Here is a 19449-nt window from a genome sequence, read left to right as displayed (position 1 = left end):
GCACGAGGCGAACTGCATTATGTAAACTTCACAGGAACACACCTTATTCCCAACTGGCCTATAACTTCCCAAAGGGCAGCTCTGTGCTAAAGGTGTTTTGTCCTGACAGTATCTAGAACAAATGGGGAACCTAGTAGTCTAATCACTCCGTAAATATCTGCCGACTGAATGACTGAATGAGAAGTAATTCAAGGAAATAAAGGAACAAAGAACGTGAGGTAAACTGGGAGGCAAAAGGTATCCGCCTGAGATATGAATTATCATGTGTTCTTTTTCCCCAGATTATGTGGTACTCAAAAGAGCATAAAACAAACTGATGAAAGATGATGAAAGATTAAAGGGAATTGTTTCTCTGTACCTTTAATCAAAGCACCTTGATCATATGTGGTATATTCAACCAGTAAATTAAAGAATACAAGCTCCTTGGTGGCCAAGTCTATACCCTTGTTTCTTTTATAAGGACCGAGTGGAAATTGAATATAAACGAGAAAAACAACTTGAAAATAAAATTCTATTGGCCTTCCCAATCAGCCTGAAGTTAAAAAGATATCCATGGACAAAATTCCAGGATTATTAAAACCAAACTGTCAGTTCCCAACCAAAACTCAAACTCAACTCTCTTTCCTCTTCTCCTTTACATATATACCTGGGATAATACTACTGACCTACTTTACAGAAGTATCATGAGGATTAATCAGCTTAAAAATGATAAGCACATCGACATGAAGAGAGCTTGTGATATGTACAGTTAACCACTTTTACAATTAACAAATGAACTGAGCCTCTTGTATCACGGTGCAAACCACTGTGTTAATTACTTAAAAGTAAACTGCAAATTTTTAAAACACAAATAGCATCTCACATTGAAGAATATGCTCATAAATAAGTATATATTTTATAAAACGTTCAAATGTCTTTAAGGAAAGCAGGCTGAGTACTACAGACAGAAGAAAGTAACTGCTGATCAATCACACCAGAAAAATAAATTTATTCAACGACACTTGCTCCTGGTCCCTAGGCCTCTGGACCAGAAAGCTGTCCACTCAGCTGTCAAAGCCGTCCACACCTCCATGGGGTTTGGATGACTACCATTCTCATCATCACAGAGGACACCCGCCGCCACCTGCAATTCCTACTGAGGAAGAGACGGGCTCCTAACAAGCGCAGTGTTGAGACCTGAATATCTGCTATGACACCTTCTGCCTTTTCTATCAGAGTTAGGCCCATGGAAACACGCGTTGCAATGTTAGCAAGTCATTACCGGATTTCTTCTGTTTCCTTCCAGCTCAGTCAGTTTGCTTTTCGGCAAAAACTGATTAACATAACAGAGTTATGGGGTCCTTCAGGTGCCCTAGAGCAACCTGATAAGCTGCTTGAAAGTGTTACTTCTACCCGCCAGTTACCAGCAACCACAGCTCTGGGAATTGAGGCTTCTGAGATGTTCTGCTTTATAAACCTCATTTATCACACAGCAGGAGAGCTGTTACAAAGGGGTCACGGGCATTACGGAAATACTGAGATTGAATACAAAAGGTGCATGTGAATTGGATTACATTACCTGCAAGAAAGAGAGAAACTAACTCAGAAGGAGGTAAAAGGAACCAATCACAGGTGTGAATCAAATAGAGCTGCACAGAAATGTTAGTCTGTTTATATAAATCGTTACTCTTGGGGTTTGCCATGGAAAGGTTTCCTGGGATGTCTATGCAGAATTTTTACTGACTGATTTATTTTTGGCTGCGTTGGGATTCTTAACCACTGTGCCACCAGGGAAGGCCCCAGAATTTTTAAAATTTAACATAGGTTAAACTAAATAATGGCATCTAGCACAGTTCCTGCCTACTCAAGACAGGAAGAAAGGTTAGAGGTTTACATAAATTCAGACTTTCCTGATAACACAAGGATTAGCTTAAGCTGAAATCCCAATATGGGAACTCAGAGCACGTATGGGAAAAGGAGAAGGGTCCCTTCACAAGAAGAGTTGTGTGGACATTGTGGGTGGGTGGAAATAAGAGGAGCACGATAAACTGAGGTAAGTTGTTTGAATTTTTTCCTATGGGCCACTAGTTTCTATTTTAATTTAATAAAATATTTCAAGACTTGCTTAATGTTCAGTTATAGATTAATCACTTATTTAAAAAAACATCATTTAGAAAAAAACTCATGTTCTGTTTGCTTGCTTTATTTAAAAAAAAAACAAAGGCACACACGTCTTCCTGTAATGCAGCTCTTGAAACTGTATGTTTCAGGAAATTATGAGATGACTTCATGGGCAAAAACATGAGGAAATTAGTTAATCCTCCTACATTGTCCTAAGCACTGAAACGATCCCTGATTTGTGGGAGGAGATAAGGTTGATATCACAATGTGAGGGAGAGAATAAAGGAGAAAAATGGGAGAGTATGCCTGACAGTAATAACCCAACACCAATTTAAAAAGCTGGACATTGAGTTTAGACGGGGCTTTGATATCGTGCCGGTAAAAAATGCTTCTAGGGGGCTTCCCTGGCGGCGCAGTGGTTGAGAGCCCGCCTGCCGATTCAGGGGACACGGGTTCGAGCCCTGGTGCGGGAAGATCCCACATGCCACGGAGCAACTAGGCCCGTGTGCCACAGCCGCTGAGCCTGCGCCCTAGAGCCCGCGGGCCACAACTACCGAGCCTGCGCCCTAGAGCCCGCGAGCCACAACTACCGAGCCTGCGCCCTAGAGCCCGCGGGCCACAACTACCGAGCCTGCGCCCTAGAGCCCGCGGGCCACAACTACCGAGCCTGCGCCCTAGAGCCCGCGAGCCACAACTACCGAGCCTGTGCTCTAGAGCCCATGCTCCACAAGAGAAGCCACCGCAATGAGAAGCCCGCGCACCGCAACGAAGACTCAACACTGCCAAAAATAATAAGTGAATAAAATAACGCTTCTAGGGGGTCACAGACCTCTCCACCTTTGGCCAAAGCACAAATGAAAGAGTCACGGACACACCTAAGCTAGCTCCGGCGGCTGCTGGCACACCGGGAACCATCTGGGCCTGCGTAACCAGGAGTTTCAGTGCCTGGGGTGTCCTGCAAACACGCTCCCGTGCCACACAGAGACATACGCGACGCTGGTCACACGAAGGCGGCGCTAAGAAGGGGAGAAATCCGCGTACAAGGAAAGCACGGTAGCCTCAGAAGCAGCAAACGCAACAGGAGACCATCAGATGTGCTCACGGAGGAAAAACAGAAATCCTTTAAGATCGCCGCGGAGGGCTGTATACCACCGCCCCGTGGCACGTACAGAATTCCCCCCAAAATGAACTCAGGTACCGTGCAACTCTGCCAGCTGGAGACCGAGTGCAGAGAGGGACGCTTCACCGTCGGCAGGACAGGCTCAAGGCACACGTTCAGCGCGAAGAGCTCGGTCCTTGCGCTCGGCCTACACGACCACCTTCTCCACCTGTCCTCCCCCCCTCACTCTTTTTAATCCTTCCCGCTGCTAAGTCCTTTGGTCTGGGCGATGCCGTCGACTTGCAACGGCAGACCCGCCCGCTGCCCCCGGGGGCATGCGGCCTTTTCTCAGGCTCCCCTCCCCCAAGACCGCAGGGGTTGCTCGGGGTGGCATTGCCGTGGGCCCGGCCGTCACAGGCTGCCCGGAACGGGGTCCCTCTGTCACTGACGTCCCCTCCGTGCCTCGCAGCTCCCCCCAGGTCACAGCTCTCAATAAACACACACAGAAAACAAGCTCACTCTCTCCTTCCCGCTCATTAAAACTGAACCCAGCTCTCACCCGGGTTTAGAACACACCTACCAATGAGAAAATAAAAGAGGGGGGGCTCCCTCCCACAGAGGCTTTCCATTGAACGAGGCCCGGCTCCGCAGCTGCTACGCCGGGGTCACAGCTAACAGGCAAGCTTAGGCAGCAACGGGAATTTCCGGCCTCCGCTGCAAGCTGCCCTCGAGCCCGGCTCATTCCACGTTTCCATTGCAAGCGCCGGCTGGGTTCCGCGCTGGAGCCCGAGAGGCTTCTTGGATCGTCGCTGGCTGGAGCCGCCCGCCGTCTCTCGGCCTCGCCTCCCGGAGGCAGCAGCTGTGGGCGGGTGCGGGCTGACCGCCCACCCGGCGCCAGGGGCTCTGGCCGGAGGCTCGGCTGGGAGGAGGGCAGACGGCGCTCAGGCGTATCCACCACGCTGCTACCTGCAGATCTTCGCTGGCCCGCAAGGGCTTCGGCTTCCCGTTGCACCTGCCACCCCAGGGCCCATCCTCTGGCCCCAGGTCTTAGGACCAAGGTGAGCCCTGAGGCACCTCCGGGCGGCTGGCCCTACCGGGAGGCGGCCCCACACATGGCAGGGTCACAGAGAAAACAGACAGCAGCGTGGGAGGACAGCGGCCTTCACAGGCCCCAGGTACGCCTGGGGAGACCTCTCTACCATCCGCATCTCCTTCTCGAAGAGCCACAGAACAGCAGGGAGTCACCTTTCCCAGGAAAGGAGCTGAGGTTTGGAAATACAGAGTCAGAGGGGAGGTAACGCCTCCTCCTCCAGGTGTGTCTGACTCCGGGGTCCCCCCAGCCGTGGTGTCTCCGCAGGTGTTGCCACAGAGATCTCCTCCTGGTCCCCCAAACGCTCCCTTCAAAGGCTGGCCGGGGCGGGTACAAGTCCTCCAGGATCACGGGTGTAAAGTGGGCCTTACGGGCCTCTCAAAGTGGGTCTTGAATGTAGACATTCCCCCGAGACAGGAGCACGCGGTTCGGCGGGGCCCTGCCATCGAGCCCCCTGCAGGCATTAGCTGCTCTCAGCTGGGGAACAGAGCGCGTGTAGGAGCGCCACGCAAGACACAAGTGAGTTTTTACGGGAGGCGAAAGAAGACCTCGGTTTTTTCCAAGATGAAAAATATTTTGTAAAGTCAAAAACCTTCCTGCCACCTCCATAACAGCTATATATGATAATTCTGTATTATAGTCTTCGGTTAAACACATAATGATTAGGGTTTACTAACTCAATTAATGAACTGGTGGCCCTGTGAATTGAATTTTTATTTCGGTGAACAGCATCTACTTACATTTGAAAACACGTAGTATCCGGCGCGTTGTACGTATAAAGGTGTACATACACGTATGGCCCATGCTACAGACCCCTTCCTTGAACTCTGCAGAGTCCAGGGCCCACAGGTTAGGAGCCCCTGGCTAGAACACTGGGCACTGCTCCAGGTGGGCAGGCCCGGGGCGGCGGCTTCTCAAGGAGGCTCTAATGAGGGAACCAGGAGCCAAAGAACGGGGAAGGAGCCCACACATCGTGCTACACATACTTCACAATTTATCCTTAAGACCAGCCCTGCAGCCTTTTATCCAAGGGTCAACATAAAAATTAATGATTACAAGTTAATACTGATACACGCTAAAGGAGAGAATAACTACGAGAAAAGAGGGTGGCAGGCACAGGGGGGAAAAAAAATAGCTCTCCCTAATGCCAAACTGACTCTCCTAAAAGAACACAAAAGAATAAAATTATCTAGACAAAAACCAGCAAGGCTGTTTTTCCATGAAGCTTTGGCCGCTTGATGTGGTTTGGACTGAACAAAAGAGACAGCAAGTGACAAAGAAAACGGCACATGCTAGTGTGAAAAATACTACACAGTCACGATTTAAGACCCTACCTCATCATCTCTCACCAAAAGGAGAGCCGCCCTGAAAGGTCAACACTCGGCGGGGAAACCTTCCGCCCGCTTTCCCAGTCCTGAGCCCGCCTCGGGGCACTCACCTGGCTTGTTTCCTTCCCTCTGGTGGCCCAGCTGCCCCTTGGTGTTCAAGCCGCACGTGTAAACTTCCCCATCCTCCAGCAGGAACACGGAGTGGTTTCCTCCGCAGGCCACTTCCTTGACGCTTCTGTCGGATATAAATCCACACACCTGTGGCTCGGTCACAACCCCCTGCAGGTTAGAGCTGATTCCAGGTTGGCCCAGAGACCAATATCCCCAACATAACATCGTTCTTGTCCTTCAGGGAGTCATGTAGCCTAGAAGAGAGCTTTGTAAGAAAAAATAAAAATAAAAAAGGTGCGGGGGAATCAGGAAAAACAAAAAAAATCACTTTAAGGAATAAATGTAATCAATTTTAAAGAAGCCCTCCCCTTCATCTTCTTCAGATACCTTGCATCTCAACATAAAACATATTAAGATTGCTGAAGGTAGTTACAATAAGAATGCTATCTTTGTGTTTTAGTAGGAGTTTTTTTAAATGTCTAAATAAATTTTGTGTAAAGCAACAGTGAACACAGACAGAATGTGGTTTTCAGATCACTGATGAAGAACTGAGTTCAGGAGACTTGCTGAAACAATGTCTGCAAACCATGATGGCAATAACTGTTTTGAAACTACCTCATGACTTCAACTTGTCCTCTCTTGTTGCACCTTTGCTTTGAGTTTTCGTTTTTTTTAAACTAACTAATTTTGAACTAACTAACTCCTTTAGGTAGCCAATTATTAACTTGCATAGTAGTAATTCACTACTCAAAACAAAAATGAGAAACAGGAAAAAAAATGCTATCTTCTCTGCCATTCTCTCTTACACATCCTTCAGGATCTGGGTCAAGCTTCGGTTCCTACCTGAGAGCCTCTGGGGACCATTCCAGCCCCAGTCAGCCTGCATCCCTCTGACACATCCACTATACGGCCTTGATTGGAAACTTCCTCTGTCTCTTATAACTTAACTCCTCAGCCAGATTTTAATTGCCTCAGGCAGAGACCACAGCGCGACATATACCTCTCTGATTTAGCAAGTGCTCCGTCAACCTTTGGCCGATTGATTACAGCTGACTACCCCAAAGTTTCGCTACCATTTAAAAATTCATGCTTCCTTTTCGTACAAACAACAACTAAAAATAGAACTGCCATATGACCCAGCAATCCCACTCCTGACGCAACATTGTAAAGCAATTGTACTCCAATAAAGAATGTGAAAAAAAAGAACGTTATTCTGAGTTAAATGCAATCACGGGAAGGAAGGGAGGAGAGATAAGATGCAAACAAGGGATAGGGTGGGGGGGCGGGGAGGACAGACATTTAAAAAGAGCAGCAAGATCACAGTCTAGTCATAATTTAATTTTCCCAATTTGCCCGGCTGCTGTACTTGTACTAATTACTTTCTTCATTTGTAATGTTTCATGACTTTGTCTCGTCTCTCCTACCAATAATTACATAAACACCATACTGCTCACGATACCGCAGTCCCTGCACTAATAAGCATTTTATATCATTATCTCATTTCATCTTAACAACTCTGTACCCCAAGCACTATTTTTAGCCTCATTTTCAGACAAAGCAAGGCTCAGAGAGATTAAGAAGCAAGCTCAAGGTCACAGAGCTGGAAGGAACACAGCCAGGCTAGGAATCCAGGCCTGAAGCCAGTGCGCACGCTCTCATCCACGGGGCTACACTGCCACCCAAGGAGGTTTATACGTCACCTCAAGAGCAAGAACACACACCAAAAAAACGTATGGAATGATGGAGTCAGTACGCAACACAAGATGTCTTAGAAACTTGAAAATAAAGGTGCCCTCAGAGAGTGAAAGTACTCAGAATTAAGAGATAAAGGATGAGATTAGGCAGCTGAAGCATTAAGCCATCCCCTTAACCAGACAAATACAATGTGTCTAAAAATATGGTATTAAGATCTGGGCTTCCCTGGTGGCGCAGTGGTTAAGAATCCGCCTGCCAGTGCAGGGGACACGGGTTCGAGCCCCGGTCCCGGAAGATCCCACATGCCGCGGAGCAACTAAGCCCGTGCGCCACAACTACTGAGCTTGTGCTCTAGAGCCCGTGAGCCACAACTACTGAGCCCACGAGCCACAACTACTGAGCCTGTGCTCTAGAGCCCACGAGCCACAACTACTGAGCCCACGAGCCACAGCTACTGAGCCCACAAGTCACAACTACTGAGCCTGCGCTCTAGAGCCCACGAGCCACAACTACTGAGCCCACGAGCCACAGCTACTGAGCCCACAAGTCACAACTACTGAGCCTGTGCTCTAGGGCCCACGAGCCACAACTACTGAGCCCACGTGCCACAACTACTGAAGCCCATGCGCCTAGAGTCCGTGCCCTGCAACAAGAGAAGCCACTGCAATGAGAAGCCTGCGTACTGCAACGAAGAGTAGCCCCCGCTCGCCACAACTAGAGAAAGCCCGCATGCAGCAATGAAGACCCAATGCAGCCAAAAATAAATAATTTATTTAAAAAAACAAAAAAAAGGGCCTTTGGGACACAATCAAAGCCTCGTTTTAGATAGGACAAAGTATTTCTTTAAAAAAAATAAATAAAAGAAGCTATGATTGTATGTCTACATACGCAAAGATCTATAAACAATGCTGACACCAGCTTTATTCCTACTAAACAAAAATGGGAACAACCCAAAGGTCCATCAACATGGACACTACTCATCAATAAAATACAATGGAACACTATTCATCAATTAAAAAGGGCCACGACTGAAATGCACTTCATGTAAGAGAAAGCTGCAACCCAACGTGGTACGACCTTTCTGAAGAACCAAGGTTAGTTTAAAATAAATTCCTCAAGGGTGTTAGGGACTGCCCTTTTGTCTAACCTCTCTCCTCAAGTCCCTCTTTATTTATCTGGTAACAAACCCTACGCCCTCCTGCACAGAGGTGAGCGTGACCCTGGCCAGGCCACTCGGAGAAGGCCACCCCTAAGCCACTGTGACTGGTGCGGGGAGAGGCTCACACTCCCAACTGGGCCAGAGCCCTCCCCCATTAACCCCATGGAGCTCGGATGGAAGGCTGCCTCCTGCCTCTGAAGGCACCTGTAGCTCGGGAAGCTACCTTCCCTGTCGCGCAGAGGACACCTGTAAGACACTGGGAAGCTACCGGCCAGAGAGGTCCAAAGACAGGAGACACAAAGAGTCCCAGTGACGTAGACTGGTGACGTAGACTGAGCCTTGGATCCCCTCTAGCCTGGGGCCAGCACCGCGACCTTCACTCTTCCTGAGTACAGCTGTGTCTCATTACTCGTGGATCCCATACTTGCGAATTTCCCGAGTCACCGATATTTATTTGTAACCTCAAAGTCAATACTCAGAGCCTTGTCGAAGCCATTCCCAGACACGTGCAGAGGGGTGAAAACTGTGAGCCACTCTCTGCACGTTCCCAGCTGAAGTCAAACAGGACGGCGCTCTACCTTCTTGTCTGAACTCTCACCCTGTAAGCACGTGATCTTTTTGACTCTACTTGGTGCCGCCGTTTTCATACTTTCCTATTGTTCTGTTGGTGATTCTGCTGTTTAAAATGCCCCCCGAGCATAGAGCTGAAGCACTGTCCAGTGTTCCTGGTACACGAAGGCTGTGACGTGCCACACGAGGAAAATACATGTGACGGATGAGCTTCGTTCATGCGTGAGTTCCAGTGCTGTGGGCTGCGAGTTCAGTGCTCATGCAAAAAGGAGGAAATTCACCGATCAGTACATGTGGCCGCTCTGGAAAGCGCTAAAGTAACACCTATCGTGCATAATGAAGCGACAGAAGAGACAGAAAAGCAACTGAATATCCAGGGATTCACGACATGATGCCTGATTATAGCGTGTAGTAGATGGCACTGTTGTGAGGCGGAAAGACAAAGACATTTACTGTCACGCTACCCAGGGTCAGGAAAATGTTAAAAAAAAAAACCTCTTCCTGACTAGTGTTTTATCATAAAGAAATACTGTATAGAGTTAATCATTTGTAAGAAATAGGCATCAAATAAGGTGTTTAAAAAGAAACACACTTTTTTCTAGATTTTTTTTTTTCCTTTGGCTGCACCTCAAGGCTTGTAGGATCTTAAGTTCCCTGACCGTGGATTGAACCTGGGCAGTGACAGCACGGAGTCCTAACCACTGGACTACCAGGAGACTGCCCCCAGAGACACACTTAAACTCATATGAAACAAGGTTTCGTATTGCTCTGTTGCCCAGAGGCTCTTGGCAGGAACCTAACTAACCCTGTGTCTCCCCACGAGCAATGGCTCAGTCTTTATTAATCTGGTGTTCTCAGCAACTTCATAGAACTTAACTATCACGAAAAGTGAGAATCACCTCTATGCAGTCTAATAAGCCCCTTCTTTGTTTGCTTAAGAATGAATGTCTGGGGCTTCCCTGGTGGTGCAGCGGTTGAGAGTCCGCCTGCCGATGCAGGGGACGCGGGTTCGTGCCCCGGTCCGGGAAGATCCCAGGTGCCGCGGAGCGGCTGGGCCCGTGAGCCGTGGCCGCTGCGCCTGCGCGTCCGGAGCCTGTGCTCCGCAACGGGAGAGGCCGCAACAGTGAGAGGCCCGCGTACCGCAAAAACCAAAAAAATAAAAAAAATTAAAAAAAAGAAAAAAAAAAGAATGAATGCCTGAATTGGATTTCTGTCACTCGAAATGAAAAAAAAAAAAAACTCCTAACTGATAATATTAACATTACACTATTAATAACAACAGCAGGTAAGACTTCATGTGAGCTTATGCTGAGTGTGGCGCTGTTCTATGTGGTTCACAGATATTCAATCATTTAACCTTCTACGAGGTAGGTACTGCTATTACCAACTCAAATTTGTAGATGAAGAAAGTGAAGACAAAAGAAAAGAGAATGAAGAAAAAGAAAGTGAGACAGAAAGTGCTGACGTGACTTTGGACCAAATCACACGACGAGGTAGTGGCGGAGCCAGGGTTTAAGCCCAGGGAATGTGCTCTTGACTAGTATGCGATACAGTCAGGAGTCTAGAAAATGGACAGCCAAACAGTCAGGACTTCCCAATATCTCCAGTTCCGTCCAGAGAAAAAGGGTACACAGGCAAGCTACTTGATCTGCTAAGTAATTATTTCCCAAAAACGGAGATGGGGAGATCAGGCTCCACCACATGAATCATTAAGTTTACCCAGCCACTTGCCCTGCTTAGATGCCATGATTAATAAGCGATCTTAAATAACGTGCTTTCCAAGGCAGACACTGCTATGAGGAAAGAACACTGTGGCCAGCTGTCCAAAGCACCTCAGCCTTCTTGGCATTTCTACTTCTCACTGTTAATTCGGCCTCCTGGATCCATCCGTTTCTTATAAGTCTGTTTAACAGGATTCAGTCCTTGAGCGTCAGCTGAACTGGGGATGCTCTGGCCAGCTGCCAGCCCGGGAAAGCAGCCTGAGGTACGGCCTCACCCCGGACTGGCTAGTAGAAACCATTTATGAAAAGAGATAAATAGGGCTATTGCTAAAATCCTGGCCACCTGAATTATACTAATGCAGTCTTCAAGGAGTCAAATGAAAACTACTTATTCAAAAGACGCGGGCTTCCCTGGTGGCGCGGTGGTTGAGAGTCCGCCTGCCGATGCAGCGGATGAGGGTTCGTGCCCCGGTCCGGGAAGATCCCACATGCCGCGGAGCGGCTGGGCCCGTGAGCCATGGCTGCTGAGCCTGCGCGTCCGGAGCCTGTGCTCCGCAACGCGAGAGGCCACAACAGCAGTGAGAGGCCCGTGTACCGAAAAACAAAAAAAAACAAAAAAAAAAAAAAAAAAAAAAACAAAAGACGCAGACGTAGAGAAGGGACTTGAGGACACGGGGAGGGGGAGGGGTAAGCCGGGACGAAGTGAGAGAGTGGCGTGGACATATGTACACTACCAACTGTAAAACAGATAGCTGGTGGGAAGCAGCCGCAGAGCACAGGGAGATCAGCTCGGTGCTTTGCGACCACCTAGACGGGTGGGATAGGGAGGGTGGGAGGGAGACGCAAGAGGGAGGAGATATGGGGATATATGTGTATGTACAGCTGATTCACTTTGTTATAAAGCAGAAACTAACACACCATCGTAAAGCAATTACACTCCAATAAAGATGTTAAAAAAAAAAAAAGAGGGCTTCCCTGGTGGCGCGGTGGTTGAGAGTCCGCCCGCCGATGCAGGGGACGCAGGTTCGCGCCCCAGTCCGGGAAGATCCCACGTGCCGCAGAGCGGCTGGGCCCGTGAGCCGTGGCCGCTGCGCCTGCGCGTCCGGAGCCTGTGCTCCGCAACGGGAGAGGCCACAACAGCAAGAGGCCGCGTACCGCAAAAAAAAAAAAAAAAAAAAAAAAGAAAACTACTTATTCAGAGGTAACTAAATAGCAACCACAGGTAAGATGTATTCCTATCAAAGAATTATTAACCCTGATTGGAGATATGGTCTAGCTCATCACGGCGCCCTGCCAAAACTAGAGCAGGAGGCGCTAAAAGCATCTAGCTTTCAGGAGAGCAGTTCAGTGCGGTGAAGAGAAGTCAGATATTAATTTAGCTTTCACTTAAAGTACACTGTGGTGGAACCCCCGAATCTAGGAGCTGTGGGTGTCCAGGAATTTAAAGGTCTGTCTTTGGCAATGTTCTTCGTTACTGAGCATTTTGATCTCCTGGGTCCTCGGGCCCGTTTTCCCTCACTCACCGTCCCTCCCTTGCTTCGAGAGGAGAAGCATCTTCACCTCCCTTCAAAACACACAATCATAAAAGGTGCTACAGAAGAATACAGGACTGCACACGGGCTCGGCACCCTTTCCCGCCTCTTATCTCCCCGTCGCAAAACCAAAGGAAGAAAGATGGACCTTCCGTGCCTTCCCTCCGTGTCACACCTCGTACTCTTCCCTCCATCGATTTTGGTAAAAGACTCAGGATGATGTTAGCAGGGCTTAAGGGTCAAAAGGACCAAAGTTCAAGCCCCGAGCTAACCGCGTGCTCGCTGTGAGACCTTGGAGAAGACATTTAAACACCCTAAGCCTGTTTCCTGTCCCTGAAGTGGCGAGAAGAGCCAGAGGGGTGTCGTGAGGGCTGCGGACAGAACGCGAGTAAGGAGGGCTTAGCACGGGCCCGGCACTCAGGGCAGCTGACCAGTCAGTGTCCGCTGCCGCAGCACCTGCCGCAGGTGCAGGGCTCTGCGCTGAGTCCTCAGCACACAGGGCGGCTCCTCAAGCGGCGGCGGTGTGACTGCCTTCTTCCTGCGCTTAGTGTCTGCTGTTCCGCCAGATCTGCACTAGGGCGAGGCAGCGCCACCTTGGCAGGCATAACTTAGATGCAGGAAACGCGCAAGGTTGCAAGGACAACGTTTTCTGTATGTATTTTCCTTTAAATTCTGGGGAGGCCAAGCCGGGCAGCGGGGGCGGGGGCGGGGTCGATGAATCTCCTTTTATCGGTCCTAGAGAGTCGAATGCTAAAAGACAAGCTGCAATTCCTAAACTTTGTCTTACTAATCAGACTGTGCAAACATCAGCCTAACAACTGATTCTTATTTCTTTGAATGTCACTAAAACCTACATAACACTCAGGCAGCACTTCTGATCGCATTTATGATAGGGAGAAGCTTTCTTTCAAATAAGCTCAGAAGCCTTTACCTAAATGGTATATGGGGAAGGGAGGGTCCTTTCCAACAGCAGGAAAAGGGAATGTCCCAGGCTTCGGTGCTCCGCAGGCACTCCCCAGATCCAAGCTTTGAATAAATCTGGAGCCAAAACTCAAATGCAGAATTGACTCCAGTAACAAAGAAGACTTCCTCTAATGACATACTTTTATTGGCCAAAGTTTACTGCCACGGGTAGAAACGGCACAGAAGGCAGAGAGAAGTTTTCAACGGTGTGAATCCACTCCTTGCTGGTCTCTCTCTCGCTCTCTCTTCCACTTCAGCTGGACTTTGGTCCTCTGACCCTTTGAGCCAACACAGGAAACATTCCTACCCCCCCCCCGATGATCCCTGCACAGGTGGGGCCTTCTCTACTGCCTGGTGTTGGGCTTTGCAGGACTAGAAGAACGATCTTTCCATTGTCTGCATAAGGCGCGGTGTGGCTTCAGAAAAAGACACTTGACCAGGCTGGCAAGAATTTAAAAGTCTGACAGTGCCAAGTCAAGGATATAAAGCAACCAGGACTCTGACCCACAGCTGGTGGGAGTGTAAGCTGGCAGAACCACTTTGGAAAACAAGCGGGCATTAATTCTAGTGAAGATGAAGACGTAAATACCCCACGGCCCAGTAATTCCATTCCCAGGTACGTGACCAGCCCTGTCCAACTTATCAAGTATCTACAGTGCTCCTTCGCTATGCTGAGAACTGGAGATACAAAGATGAGTAAAACCCGGAAACTGAGAACTCTGTGATGGAAATGTTAACATATCTGTACTGTCCAATATGGTGGTCACAAGCGACATGTGGCTACCGAGCACTTACTTGAAAGGTGGCTAATGTGACTGAGGAACCGACATTTTCATTTCACTGAATTTTAATTATTTTAATATAAGTAGTCACATATGGCTAGTGGCTATCCTGCCGTACGATGCAGCAAGAAACTCATGAATATATGCCCCAAGGTATACATGCACAAGAACATTCACTTCAGGATTATCTGAAATACACAGAACAAAGGCAACCCAAATGTCCGTCTAGAAGAAAATGGATAAGCTGCAACACATGCATAAAATAGAACGCTGTACAGCAGTGGAAGAGAAATGAATTCCATCTACAAACACCAGTGCAGCTAAATCTTAAAAGTGGTGTTGAGGAGGGAAAAAGTCACAGAAGAATTCAGAATGTGATGCATCTTTACAAAGTCCAAACACAAGTATAACAAGTATTTGGAGATAAAAACATTAGTGGTGCTAAAGCTATGAAGAAAAGCAAAAAAATGATCAATACAAGGACTGAGAGAGATCTGCGTATACGTGACAATGAAGGGTACCTTCTGGAAGGAGCACAGGGGAGCTTCAGTAGCATGGCTGATGTTGTGCTTCTGTCCTTTAATTGCTGTTTGTAGAACACATCTTACACATACTGTTTTATGCTTTCAGGTACTTCACAGTCTTTTAAGAAATGACAAGTGCTACTGAGGTAAGATCCCTGCCTTCTTGCATCTCACCCACCAATTCCGCATCCGTGAGCCCAGTGAGAGGTTCTCCGTGTCGGGAACCAGGTTCTACTCATGTGCGTATCTCCCGTCCCCCGCATAACAAAGGAGCGCCGTGGATGCTTCATAAGTGCCTAGAAAACTGAACCCGAACCCGAGAAAACCAGATCTCCCACAATCTACAGTTGTTAACAGTTTTGTTTGCCAGGTTCCGCTAAATACGCGTTCCCTAAGCAGTCACAAAAAAACAACAATGTATTTGCTCCATTCTCAATGCACTCTCCCCTCACCACATTTTAGCAGATCTGAAAGTAGAATGCCTTTTACCATCCAAGCTGTCATTAAATAATGGTGTTTCTCAATGCTAGCGTTGAGGAACCGGAAGCTCCATGAAGGAAGGACTGAGCCTCTTTGTTCATTTCTTTACCCCTAGAGACTAGACTAGTGTCTGGCACAAGGGAGGGCTCGACAGATACTTGTTGAATGAAGAAAAAGTAATCATTACTATTACTGCAAGCCTACTGTGTGTCTGAATCTGTGCTAAAAACTTTACGTAGATTATTTAATTTGCCCTTTACTATAACCTCAAGACTTGGCAAGGTTAAGTCACTTGACCAAGAGCATGTAAATAAGTACTAGCTGTGGTAAACAAGTACTAGCTGTGGTGGAAACTTACTTAATTTAAGTGGCAAAGGCAGGATTCAAATCTCATCTCCCAGACTCCAGAGTCCATGCTCTTAAAGGTGATGTTATACCACCACTTAAATAAAACAAAGCCAAGCTACACTCTTTCTCCAACTTTAAAAACAAATGTTAAAAGAAGAATGTTGCACATAGTAAGTGAGCTCACATTAGCTGAATCACTGGCGCTGTTCGTAGGCAACTAGAGCTAGAGCCAACCTACGTTAAGCCAGAGACGGGAGGGATGTGTGAGGCCATCTCAACAGTTAGCCAGGCTTTCCTCCACATTCACCGGAACTTATAGTGAGTCTAGTTCACTTTCTGGCTCACACACGGAAACACACGGCCCTGACACCAGCAAGTGCTGTTTCTAAATGTAGTAAATGTCTAAAGGGGGCAGAGTTATATCATCAAAGGGGTCATCTAATTAAAGAGACCTTAAAAATCGATTTGATACAACCTCCAGGAAAGAGACTGACATTCCTAACCTCATTTTAATGGCAGCTGAAGTTAACTTTGGTCCTCTGAGAAGTAACTGGTTGAATCCAAGAGCAGAAACTAGGTCTCCTACTTCCTGGGCTCACTTTGTTCTCTTCACGCCGTCACAGCCAAAAGGAGTCACTAAGGATTTGTTAAGGTCCCTCTCTAGGCAGCTATAGTAATCCGAGTCCTTTACGTAGATTAACCTGTTTAATCTTCTTATCGATTCTGTGAGTTAGATATTACTCCCAAGTACAAGATGAGGAAACTGAGGTTCAGAGAAATTAAGTAACTCACCACAGGTCACACACACTTGGCATCTGTACTTAAGCCAGAATGGTTCCACCTCACCCTGCAGATCTGCAAGTTAAAGAAAAAGCAATTAACATTAATATAGAACGCTACATAGCGCTTTCATGTTATTGAAAACAAAATGAAAAGCAAACTTCTGAAAATAAGAATATCTTTAACTCAGGCAAGCTTGAATATTCCCCCAAAATTCTATCTCAGGACTGGAGTTTAGTTAAACACCAATAAGATAACCACTGACCAACTATGAAGGTGTCACCTCTAAATGTGAAGTTAGAGTCAACTGGACAGTCAGCTCAGTTGGTTAGAGCATGATGCTAAAAGTGAACTTAGAGACGCACCTTTAAAAATTCCTAGCGTTTGTAGTAGATGTAAAAATAAAAATACAGTTATTTTTAAACCTCCCGTTTAGGTTTAAAAAGATGCATTTTTGAAAAGTAATTCACTTTTTTCCTCCATTTTTCCATGTACCACACACATTATATAGCTTATTTTGCTACAGCCGTTTTGAAGTCTTTCTCGACTTTCCTTCCTTCTCATCACCACATCCTCTTTCATGCAAAGCAAGATGGGACTATCTGAGAGGCACCTTAAGCCTCTCAAAAGAAAAAGTACAGTCCTGCATGATTCTAAGATACTAGCATCATAATTTTATTTCTATATAATTTAAGAAACTGCCTTTCAATTTGGAGACTATTACTTCTATTTCTGAGACTGCAGCAAAACTATCTTGTGTCTCCAGTAGTGGTACAACTCTCATTATGTATGTTTTTTTAAGTTTTTAATTATTATGCAAATCTTAAGAAATTTAAATCTGTTACTCGGAATGAAATGCTTTAAGCAATGGCTCCAACCACACCATTTGGAACATTTTGGAATCTCTGTTTCTTTTTTCAAAAATAAAATCCCAAATACAAACTGAAAAAGTAAAACTGCCTGCTAACCAACTGTGTTTCTTTTTTTTCATGCCAAGGGAGGAGTTCTGCCAAAGAGGTTTCAAGTTTTCCTCCTTGATTCCTGCATCCTTTCTCCAGAAGGTTCCTAGCCTCCACGCGGTCAACGATGTGTAATTCATCGGTTTTGCTTTAAAAGGGCGTTAAGTACACTACTCCCCTTTTCTGGTTTATAATGCCACCCCCCTACCACCCAGGGTAAAGTAAAGTAGGAAAAGAGAGAGCTAGCTGCACGGTAATCTGCTACTACAAGACAGCATCTCTCTCTCCAGAGTCACTGCATTTAAAAAGGGTGTTAATCCTCATTTTATTTTTTTTCTTTCCCCCCCGTCTGGAGTTAAAAAAGCAGTTCACTCGATGTTACCAAATCATCGGATGAAATGTTCTAGAAATAGCCTCCTATTTGTGGAAAGAATCAGGAGACACAAAAATGGAAAAGAGCGCTTGAACCGTCTTTCCTAAAGCATTCCGTGCGTAATGAATGCAAAAGCAAAATCCTGGAAGGCTTAGCTCTGAATTTAAGGTACTTCCAAATGGGGCTAATTAAAAAGCTAAAGTAAAACGGAATCAGAAAACAACCAGAAACGCTGATATACCAAAAGCAAAGTTCAAATACACATATCCCGGAGCCCGGGGCGCATACCCCGAATCAGTGCACCAGCTGCTTTAGGTGGGGTCTCTGCAGCCCTCCCCGGCTCGTCCGTTTCAGGTTACACAGGCCAGTCTCGGTCGGCTGCCCGGTGCGCCCACTCCACACATTCGCGGATGACTCAAAGCGCCACCTGCCCTCGCACGTCCCAGTTCCTGACACCCCCGCGCCCGTCCGCGCACTTACGTGTCCGCACACACACATGCACACACACGTGTCCGCACACACCCTCGCCCCGGCTCCGCCCAGGAGGCGGACTCCGAGCAGGCAAACCGAGCCCCGCCTCGGTCAGGTGGGTGGCGCTGTCACCGCGCCCGCCGAGCCCCCCGTGTCCCCAGCGCCAACTCCTCGCGGCCGCCGGGGTTCCCCCAAGCGCAGAGGCCTCGGCGGCTCCCACTGCGCGGGGCAGAGTCTGCGCCCCTCACCGCAGCGGTGTCGCCGAAGCCCCGGAATTTAAATAGGGGCGGGCGGGGAGGAAGGGGAGGATTCTCTTTTTGACTTTCGGCGTCGCAGTTCCTCCCAGTCCGCAGGCAGCCGAGTCGGGGTGCGGGGCGCTCCCGTCTCTGGAGCGGCTTCCGGCCTCCCCGGGCGCTAGGGCTCTGTAGGTCACAGGGAGCGCCCCGAGGACGCCGGGGAGGCGCGCGCCAGGCCCCCCCGCGCCCGCGCCCCTCAGGCACTGCAGGCGCCGCGCCCAGACCTCCGCGCGCGCCCTGCCCCGGGCTGTCGCGGGAGGCGCCCCGCAGCCGCAGCCGCCCCTCCGGGAGCCGCGCGCGGACCGCCGTGCCGCGCGGAACGCGGCTGACGCTCGGCCGCGGCTCCGCGGTGCCCTCCTTCCTGGAACCCGCCCCCGCGCCCCGCGCACCTCGGCGGCCGCTGAACCGCCGCGCGGGATTCCGACGGTGACGGCTCCACCGACCCGGCTCGGGGTTTCTCCGATTTCGGCGTCACAATAATAAGGAAGTTTCCCCGCAAGCCTGCGGGCGGCGGAATGCGCCGGGTGAAGGATGGCGCGCACGGCCAATGGGCGTCCTTCTGGGGCGGGCCCGCACCCCCGGCGGCCGCGGCGGAGCCCGAGGCGGGGAGGCGAGGTCCGCGGGCGGGAGGCGGGGAGAGGCCCAGGCCGGGGAGGGCGGAGGGGGCGGGCCGAGCTGAGGGCACCCGCGGGCCTGGCGAGGGGACGGCGGGGCAGGTGTGTGTCGGCCAAGAGCCGACTGCAGGATGCAGAGCATCCGCGCCGGAGCCGGACCGCTTTTCACTGGCGGGCAGGGGAACGAGACGGATCCGCGGTCGGCTTTCCCGGTTCTGAGCTCTCAGTCTTATTAAATTTGTGCAGAGGTGACCAAAAGCCTTGGGCACGGCGGGGAAAACCTAGAGGGGGGCAACTGAGGCGGAGTTCTTACGCGTCGTATTCCATCCACGGTGGAGGAGTCTTGTTCCACGCGCCTTTGGAGGACTGGAGGAAGCGCCGAGCGAACGCCGGGCTGCGCGGGAGGAGAAGCGGGAGAGGGGTCGGCGCTTTGCTGGGAACCTCGTGGAGAGCT

General features: G+C 48.9%; 1 protein-coding gene across 10 annotated transcripts in view; it reads right to left on the bottom strand.

Moving 5' to 3' along the window:
* The window catches only part of HERC3 (HECT and RLD domain containing E3 ubiquitin protein ligase 3), a 130508-nt gene extending 111541 nt beyond the window's left edge, over positions 1–18967 (bottom strand). For 7 of the 10 annotated variants that reach the window (XR_010840961.1, XR_010840962.1, XM_067035498.1 and 4 more), the window contains exons 1-3: positions 18771–18940; positions 16295–16357; positions 5728–5993 (exon numbers count right to left, since the gene is read on the bottom strand). Coding sequence is in view for 7 of the 10 variants with exons in the window: in XM_067035498.1 (XP_066891599.1) it covers positions 5728–5953 (226 nt within the window). In the remaining 3 variants the exon portion in view is untranslated. Of the gene's footprint in view, positions 1–5727; positions 5994–16294; positions 16358–17902; positions 18558–18770 lie in introns of those variants that run through there. The other 3 variants (XM_059066832.2, XM_059066833.2, XM_067035501.1) reach the window with 3 other exon arrangements.
* Between the last annotated feature and the right edge of the window lie 482 nt (positions 18968–19449).

Source organism: Kogia breviceps, chromosome 6, assembly GCF_026419965.1.
Source record: "Kogia breviceps isolate mKogBre1 chromosome 6, mKogBre1 haplotype 1, whole genome shotgun sequence".
Classification (NCBI taxonomy): Eukaryota; Metazoa; Chordata; class Mammalia; order Artiodactyla; family Physeteridae; genus Kogia; species Kogia breviceps.
This window is presented reverse-complemented; position numbering and strand designations above follow the sequence as displayed.